General features: G+C 35.8%; 1 protein-coding gene across 2 annotated transcripts in view; it reads right to left on the bottom strand.

Annotated features, from left to right (window-relative positions):
• Positions 1-8,377, bottom strand: part of CFI (complement factor I) — a 54,910-nt gene extending 46,533 nt beyond the window's left edge. For both annotated transcript variants that reach the window (XM_045799161.2, XM_045799160.2), the window contains exon 1: positions 8,201-8,377. In XM_045799161.2, coding sequence (XP_045655117.1) covers positions 8,201-8,338 — 138 coding nt within the window. In that variant the 5' untranslated portion in view covers positions 8,339-8,377. The remainder of the gene's footprint in view (positions 1-8,200) is intronic.
• Positions 8,378-9,917: the final 1,540 nt, after the last annotated feature.

Consider the following 9,917-nt stretch of genomic DNA (forward strand, 5'->3'; position numbering starts at 1 on the left):
TTCTAAATTTGATGAAAAATATAAATCCACAGTTCCAACAAGCTGAATGAACCCCAAGCAAAAGAACCATGAAGGAAACTCCATTAAGGCATATCATATTCAAATTGTTCAAATACCAGTGATAAAAGGAAAATCTTCAAAAGAGCCAGAGAGAAGAAACACATTAGCAAAGGAACAAAGGTAAGTGTGACAGTAGAGGTCTCATCACTAATGCAAGTCAGAAGATAGTGGACAACGGTTAAAAATTACTGGCTGGGGGGTGGGGTGGAGGATCTGTCGATTTATACTTCTATGCTTAACAAAAATATCATTAAAAGTTCAAGGCAAATAACAACCTCTTTAGACACAAAAGCTGAAAAATTAATCACCAGTATATCTGCCTTACAAGAAAAGTTACAAAAAAAAAAAAAAAGTCCTTCAGGCAGAAGGAGAATTATGCTGGATGGAAATTTGGACCTACAGAAAGGAATGATGAATACTGGAGATCTCTGGGAATATTTGATATGAGGGGGAGATCAGTGAAGACAGTAGCTTTTATCTCTGCTTTGTACCTTTTCTTGTGGTATCTTTGACTTTGTTGTCAGAGTAGTTTGGACTCATAAAATGAATTATGAAATATTCACTCCTTTTCTTTTTTGAAGGAAGAGTTAGAGAAGAATTAGTGTTAATTCTTCTTTCAATGTTTAGTAGAATTTACCAATGAAGCCATCTGATACTGAACATTTCTTTGATGAAAATTTTTTTAAATTACTGAGTCAACTCTTGTTATATGTCTGTTCAGATTTACTATTTCTTCTTGATTCAATTTTGGTAATGTGTGTGTTTGTAGGAATCTGTCCACTCGTTTAGGTTATCTAATTTGTTGGCATATAATTGTTCATAGAACTCTCATTCTTTTGATTTCTGTAATGTCTTCACTTTCTGATTTTATTTGCATCTCTTTTTTTGTCAGTCTAGCTACTGTTTGTCAATTTAGTTGATCTTTTCAAAGACCCAACTTTTAGTTTAATTGATTTTATTATCTTACTATTTATTTTTTCCATCTACATTCTTTCCTCCTCCTCCCCCTCCCCCTTCTCCTCCTCCTCCTCCTCCTCCTTCTTCTTCTTTCTCTTCTTCTTCACCATCTTCCTCTTCTTCTTTTTTTTAAAGGCTAAACCACATGCTACTAAACAACCAATGAATCAGTGAAGAAATCAAAGAGGAAATAAAAAAAATACATGGAGACAAATGAAAATGAAGACATAATGGTCCAGAATCTTTGGGATACAGCAAAGGCAGCTTTAAGAGGGAAATTTATAGCAATGCCAACCTACCTCAAGAAACAAGAAAAATTTCAAATAAACAATCTAATCTTACACCTGAAGGAACTAGAAAAAGAACAAACAAAGCCCAAAGTTGGTGGAAGGAAATAATAAAGATCAAAGCAGAAATAAATGAAATAGAGACTAAAAAATAGAAAAGTTCAATAAAACCAAGAGTTGGCTCTTTGAAAAGATAAACAAAATTGATAAACCTTCAGCCAGACTCACAAGAAAAATGGAGGACCAAATAAATAAAATCAGAAATGAAACAGAAATAATTACCAACATCACAGAAATACAAAGCATTTGGCGAAATTCAGTATCTGTTCATGATAAAAACTCCCCATTTATCTTTATTTCCGTGCTATTCCTAGCTTTGGATTTAGCTTGCTCTTCTTTTTCTGGTTCTTTTAAGGTATAAGGTTAGGTTTTTTTATTAAGGATCTTTGTTCTTTTTTAATGTAGGCATCTACTGCTATAAATTTCCTGTGAGAACTGCTTTTGCCACATCTCTTATGTTTTGATATGTTGTATTATTGCTTTCATTCATTTCTAAATATTTTCTAATATACTCTGTGATTTCTTTGACCACTGGTTGTTTAAGAGTATGTTGTTTAATTTCCACGTATTTGTGATTTTTCCAGTTTCCCTTCTGTTATTTATTTCTAGCTTTATTCCATTATCTTTAGAGGAGCTATTTATGATTTCAATATTTTAAAATTTATTGAGACATGTTCTGTGCCTAACATATGGCCTATGCTGAAGAATGTTCTATGTGCACTTGAAAAAAAAATCTGTATTCTGCTTCTGTTGGGTGTAGTGCCCTATATGTCTAGTTGTTAGGTCTGGTTGGTTTATAGTGCTATTAAAATCCTCTATTTTCTTAGTAATCTTCTGTCTAGATTTTCTATCCATTATGGATATTGGGATATAGAAGTCTCCAATTATTATTATAGAATTCTCTTCTTCCCTTCAATTATGTCATTACCTCATATATTTTGGGCTCTACTGTTTGGTGTGTATATGTTTATAAATATATATTTTAAATGAACACTTTGGTCAATATCTAATGTTCTTCTTTGTCTCTCATAGCAAGACAAAATTAAGGTTAATTTTGTCTGATATTGGTGTTGTCACTTCCAGTTCCCTTTTGGTTACTATTTCATGGAATATTGTTTTCCATCCTTTCACCTTCAATCTATTTATGTCTTTGGATCTAAAGTGAATCTCTTATAGACAGCATATAGTTGTACCATGGTTAGTTTTTCAAAAAATAAATTCTGCCAATCTTTGCCTTTCATTAATTTAACCCACTTACATTTAAGTTGTTTATAAGGAAGGCCTTACTTTTGCCATTTTGCAATGTGTTCTCTGTATGTATTATAATTTTACTGTTCTTTATGTCTTCCATTACTGATTTCTTTTGTGTTTAGTTGATTTGTTTGTAGTGAACTGTTTTGATTTTCTTCTCATGTCTTTTCTGTATATTTTTAAGATTTTTTTTTTTTTTTTTTTTTTTTTGTGGTTGACATGGGGATTATACTTAACATCTTAAATGTATGGCTATCTAGTTTGAATTGATACCAACCTAACTTCAAGAGCAGTTTTTAACCCTGCTCTTATATAGGTCCATCCTCCTTTTTATGTTGTTATGGTCACACATTACATCTTTATGCATTGTATGCATGTTAACATAGATTTATAATTATTTTTATACACTCTTCTTCTAAATCATGTGAAATAAAAAGAGGAGTTACAAACCAAAAATAAAAAAAATAAAATCACACTGACTTTTGTATTTACCTACATAGTTATCATTATTGAAGTTCTTTATTTCTTCTTATGGCTTCCAGTTACTGTCTAGCATATTTTTGTTCAGGCTGCAGGACTATCTGAGAGTGAATTTCCTATCTACAAGTAACTAACTCTGTCAGATTTTGTTTATCTGAAAATGTATTAATTTCTTTTTCATTTTTAAAGGATAGTTTTGTTCAATATAGAATTCCTAATTGGCAGTCTTTTCTTTCAGCACTTTAAAAATATCATCGCACTCTCTTCTCAATGCTTCCATGGTTTCTAATGAGAAATACCCTTCTAATCTTATTGAAAATTTCTTGTCCATGACGAGTTGCTTTTCTCTTGCTGTTTTCAAGATATTCTGTCTTGTTCCTTGGCTTTTAAGAATTTCATTATGATGTGTCTTGGTGTGGATTTCTTTGCATTATCTTCTTGGGGGATGGTAAGCTTCCTAAATCTGTAGATTCATATATTTTTTCAAATTTGGGAAGTTTTTGGCTATTATTTCTTCAAATATTCTCTCTAACCTGTTCTCTCCTCTTCTGAGGTTCCTATTATGTATATTTTGGTGTTCTTAATGGTGTCTCACAAGTCTTAACCTCTGTTAGCTTCTCATTAATTTTTTTTCTTTCTGCTCTTCAAACTGGATAATTTAATTGACTAATCGTCAAGTTCACTTACTCTTCTGCCTGCCCAAATCTGTTATTAAAACTCTAGTGAGTTTTTCATTTCTGTCATACTTCTCAGCTCCAGAATTTCTGATTACTTTAATGATTTCTGTCTCTTAATTGATATTGTATTTGGTCATACATCATTCTCCTGGTTTCCTTTAGCTCTTTGAATGCAGTTAAAATAGTTGATTTAAAGTCTTTGTCTAGAAAGTCCAAAGTCTGTTCTTCCTCATTTCTGTTAATTTCTCCTGTGAATGGACCATATTTTCTTGTTTCCTTGCATGCTTCATAATTTTTTGTTAAAACTAGACATTTTGAATATTACAATGTAGTAACTCTTGAAATAAGATTTTTCCATCCCCTCAAGGTTGGCTTTTCTTCCTTGCTGTAGACTGTAGCTGTTTGTTTGTTTAGTGAGTTATCTAAACTATTTTTGTAAAGTTTGTTTTTTGTCATGTGTGGTTTCTGAAGTTTCTGTTCCTTTACCTTGCGCTCAGCTAGTGTTTAGACAAATATTTCTTTGAATGAGAGAGAGAGAGAAAGCTGAAGGGAAAGGGAAAGGAAAAGGGAAGGGGAAAGGGAAAGGAAGAGAGGAGAAAGAAATAAAATAAAAAGAATAAGAAACTCCTCAAATCAACAACAAAAAACCTCTTCTAGACTTTGCAAATCGGCTCTGTGCTTGAGTACCCCTTCAACACTTGGCCAGGCCATTTTCAATTCTCTCTTAGCCTTCACTTCATGCTTGCACTGAGCCTAGAGATCATCTAGACGTGTAGCCTTAGGGTCTTAGAACTTTTCTGAGCATGCATCCTGCCCTGGGCATGTGTGTTGCTTTTTAAATTCCCAAGTATTCACAGGGACTTTTGAATGGTCTAATTTTCCATGGAAACTCTCTCCCTAAATTTTCCTCCCAAGCTTTGGCACTCTACTCTTTGTCTCAATGTAATCTTTTGTCCCAGGTAGCTGTAGGTTGTTTGGTGCCTCATGATGGTTTTTTGTTTTGTTTTGTTATTTAAGATTTTATTTATTTATTTGTCAGAGAGAGGGAGAGAGCACAAGCTGGGGAAGCAGCGGGCAGAGGGAGAAGCAGGCTCCCCACTGAGCAAGGAAGCCAGTGTGGGACTTGATGCTGGGACCCTGGGATTAAGACCCGAGCCAAAGGCAGATACTTAACCAACTGAGCCACCCAGGCATCCCTGCCTCACAATGTTTTTGAGGAATGCCCAGTCTTTGCACTCTGAGTGAGTTCTGAGTTAGGCAAAACAAAGACAAATATGTTTGATCAGTCTTTCCAGTATCCCCCAGGCAGGTTAGAACAGACAAACACCATTCTTTTTAAATAAAGTCTGCTCTGCTCCTTCTAGAGCTAGGAACAAGAGTTCCACATGTGGATTGCCATCTTCAAGACTGTCACTGAACTGGGGACAGGGTAGGGCAAGGGAAAGTAGAAATCCCACAAAGCTTTCCTACCATTTTAAGTTTCCCTTCCTTCATTCAGTGTTCATTTGGATGCTGTAGGCCTTTGATTAATAACTGCGCCCTGACAAAGCTGGTTCTGACAGTCTGCATGATTTGTGTGTGTGTGTGTGTGTGTGTGTGTGTGTGTGTCTGTAAAGACCAGTGTTTGGATTTGCCTACTCTGCCATTTTTGCTGACCTCACTCTGCATTGCATTTTGCTTCCTGTGTATATTGTCTTTGCATCATCTCATCACTCTGCTGAACATCACCCTAGTTCTTTCTTTCCAAAATATTACTGATATAACCAAGTTTGTAATAAACTTTTAGGGTAAATAAAAATTTAAGGGTTTAGTCAGGGTTTATGTTACAGCACAACACTCCCACAGTAGTAAATAACCATATTGAATGCAACATTTGGCTTCCCTATCTTTAATAGACCTTGGTTGTTAATACAGCAGCCAATCCCTCTGTGTTCTGGTTTCATCTCCCAGAGAAACCTGAGTCCCCTTATCTCTATGTCTGGGCAGCAAAACCAGAATTCTTATTTCACTATTCAGAACAACCTAAGTCTATCTCACTGCCAGTTCACTCCTGCCATTGACATAATCCATCTTCAAATAAGTCCATCAAAAAGTTTTGATATAAAAAGGGCATAGGACTTTTATTCCTTAGAGGGAAATGTGGTCCCAGCTTTCAAAATAACAAAAATTTCTCCCAGATGTACATATTTTATTTCATTTAGAAAATGTAGAGACATTTTAAAACTTCTTTGAACACATTTACGTTGTGTCTGTGGTAACTTCCATTTAAAAATGGTTATCTCTCAGCATTCCATTTTCTTTTATAAACTAATATTTTAAGAAGTTCTGAAATTTTCACAAATATGACAATTCCTACAAAATGCTGTTTTTTAAAGGAAAGAAGACAACTTTATTATTGGATGATTATTCAGTAAAAGAGGCTCTTTCTGTAAGTGAAAAATACTATTTTGTTTTGTTTTTGATTGTTTTTGGTCTGGGAATCAAAAATGTGGCTGAAATGTCTTTTCCTCAAAAACAAATTTTTTCTTATTCTAAAGTAACACACATTTATTTCATATTTAAAAAAATGAATGAATAAAACAGTATTTCTGAATTCTGAAAATTCATAAATGTATAAAACATAATATAAAAATCACCAGTAATCTCACTACCTGAGATACCAACTGGTACCTATTTGATATATACCCTCCAGGAACTTTTAAATTGTTGTTTATATGAGAAGCTATATGTGCGAATTTGTGTATGTGTGTATGTGTACATAAATAAATGTGTGTATATTTTCTTCTTTAACAAAAATAAGATTTTAGTAAGGGTTTTTTCTCAATAAATATAAAATGCATCATTTTAATAGCTACATGACAGTTCATTTATAGATGTACAATAATTTAATATATTTCTTATCAATGAGCACTTAGTTTATTTCCATTTGTTCTCTGTTACAAGCATTGCACATGTATTTTAGAAGTTACAGGAAACTTAAAGTAAGTAATTCTCATTACTTAGGCAGTTTTCTTTAAATATTTGCTTCTCTAAGATGGCATTCAGAGAAAACAGTTTTTGTAATCCTGTTTCAAAATGCTTTGATCACAAAAGTAGGCAATCATCAATAATTGTCTAAAATATCTTAAGCCTATCTAACCTTCATAGATGACCTTCCAACCTGGCTGTAATCTGTCATATTAATTTTGACTGCCCAAGTTCCCCACAAAGTTTCCATTCTAATCAAATGGATTTATTCACCTGGAGAAGACTAGTGCTTTATTATCCTTCTACCATGGCACTTGCTACTTTTCCAGGCTGAAAAGGGTGGCAATCACTCTGTTACTTTACACTAATCCAGAATTATGAATCCAGCTCAAATCCCACTTGGTCCATAAACTCTTCCTGACCTCTTAGCAGAAAGGGATTTTCCCTCTCATTAAAGTCCCTTGGCACATGATATTTGTAATATTTTTGGGAATTAAATGTCTTGCAACAGCTCCTTCTCAAAAGTTATTTAAATCTCGCTTATTGTTTCCTCCTTGTCATGTTTATGTCATCTTTCTACAACTGTACCAAAGGGTATTGGAGGAAGAGATCAGACATGCTTTTTGCCCAGAATTATACCTTGCATGTAGAAGGAGTTTGGTAAATATTTTTTTATTTAATATGGTTACTATAAATTACAGATCTATATTAGTAAAATTCTCATTCAGTTCAATTTCTATGCACAGATAAGAGCACATGAAAAAAGCAATTTCTTAAAACTCTTTCATCAAGATATTAACATAAAATCTTTGTTACTGACTATATACTGCCGCTGTTGGTATCTGAACTATGTAACCTCTGAGTCAAAATAATATCTTTTTTTTTTTAAAGATTTTATTTATTTATTTGACAGAGAGAGAGACAGCCAGCGAGAGAGGGAACACAAGCAGGGGGAGTGGGAGAGGAAGAAGCAGGCTCCTAGCAGAGGAGCCTGATGTGGGGCTCGATCCCATAAAGCTGGGATCACGCCCTGAGCCGAAGGCAGACGCTTAACTGCTGTGCCACCCAGGCACCCCCAAAATAATATCTTTAAGATTTCTTTTTTTACTTTTAATTTATTTATTAATTCTTTTAAATTTTATTTAAATTCAATATAGTGTATTGTTTCAGAGGTGGAGTTCAGTGATTCATCAGTTACATATAACCCCCAGTGCTCATTATATCAAGTGCCCTCCTTAATACCCATCACCCAGTTACCCCATCCCTCTACCCACCTACCCTCCATCAACCCTCAGTTTGTTTCCTGTAGTTAAGAGTCTCTAAAGGTTTGTCTCTCTCTCTCTCTGATTTCATCTTATTTTATTTTTTCCTCCCTTCCCCATGTCTTTAAGATTTTGCTTACATTTTTATCATATTTAAAAATCTACTTAAAATAGACTACATAAATATTGAGTTACTTACCTTGCAAAAACTTATGCAGAAGCACAAATATAACAAAATAACATGAGCAAGCTTCATGTTGGACACTCTCAGGGTCTGTCTCTCTTCCCCAGCCTGGGTATTCTTTTGAAATTTAATTTTTAACCTTTGAAAAAACATTTAGAAAGAGCAAGTCTCCTAAAGAGCTTTGTACTTTTGAACTCAGAGAATTTGGCTAAAATCCAGAGCTTTACCGTAACTGAAACCAAAAAAGGCCTTCCCAGTAAATAGCTGAGGGAGGTGACCAATAGGGAGTATGTTTCCTCCAGAGGAAACTGATTTTCCCCACTTTGTTACTAGACAATGCCTCAATTCTGTTTTCTAGGGAAGACAGAAACCACACTGGAAGAAAATTTCTTATGTTTTTGGTAAAATAAAATTATGGTTTTTCCATTAAGTTTGGAGATGAGGAGCTAAGAAGTCAAAGTATATGATATTGAAGGCTGTGATGAATACATTAGAAATCCTCAACAAAACAGTACCTTTATTGTGCTTCGTTTATGCTGTGATCAACTTTGTGGGGTTCTCCTGAAGCAGACGTGAGACAGAGTTGGCGGTACAAGGTACTTATTAGAAATTAACGCCTGTGAAAAGAAGGGAGGAGAAGCAGGAGTGAGCAGGGAGAAAAGTGAGACTGCAATGCAGGTTTAACAAAGCCCCGGTCAACTCACGGGGAGCTCTGGAGTGAGTGTGGACTGTCAAATGTCTCTGAGTCAGGCAGAAATGGCTAGACCGTGACATCCTGCCTTGCTCAGTCACCTGGTGTGGGTTGCCCAGGAAAGGCATCCCCTTAGGTGAGGCCATTCTCCGTAGCTGAGGCCGACCCTGAAGGATCTGACATTTAGTTGCCATCAGAAGTGTCTGCTGCTCATACTTTTCACAGCTAGGGCAGCAAAACCTTCCATGAAGTGGGATCTGGGAAACTCATCTCCTTGTCTTTCAGAGTCCACCATTTGCACCTCTGAGATCTACTTTCCATATATGCTCTGAGAGTGGCTCCTTCAAAATCGCAGGAGGCCTTTCTTCCCGAGGGAAAATTTAGAAGATGGAAGTGGTAAGAAAAACTATAGCCCTGGCCCTTGTAGTGGATCTTGAGGCTGCAGTTGATACTCATTCTCTCTTTCCTGTCCATTATAGATTCCTTTCACCTCGGCCAGCCTCAGTTGTTCCCCTAATGTCATGACTCACAAACTTCCTGGAGCCCCTGGTTACATATCCTTCTCAGACCATAGTTGCTGTTCTTAGCCTTTTACTGCCACAAGCTCATATGGTTCCATACATACTCCTCCTTTCCCTCATTATATAACAGCAGCCCCACTTCCTCTAAATGAGCAGGGTCAGTTATCCCTGTGCACATGGTGACTCCTCTTCTTTCTTGATGGTCCCTAGACACAAGAAGCCCAATCGATGTACATAAGGCAGAAGGCTTAGCTTCATTCATTGGGATTCTTGCTGTGCCTCCTGACAAAAGTATGCTTCCTTTGGGGAACAAGATCCCTAAGTCTGCAAAGTCTCCAGTTGTGGAGACAGGAAGCACAAAGCTCCCAGCTAGTCACTGGGAGTGACAGTATGTGTGGTCATTCTGCTTCTATTCCTTGGCTCCCAGACCTCCATCTTCTCTGTATTGGGGATACAACGCTAAATGAAAGTCTTTGATTCAATGCATAGATTGCTTCCTGGAGGACAGCACCCAGTCCCC

This window comes from Ursus americanus, chromosome 13 (assembly GCF_024610735.1).
Source record: "Ursus americanus isolate L20-20 chromosome 13, mUrsAme1.1.p, whole genome shotgun sequence".
Taxonomy (NCBI): Eukaryota; Metazoa; Chordata; class Mammalia; order Carnivora; family Ursidae; genus Ursus; species Ursus americanus.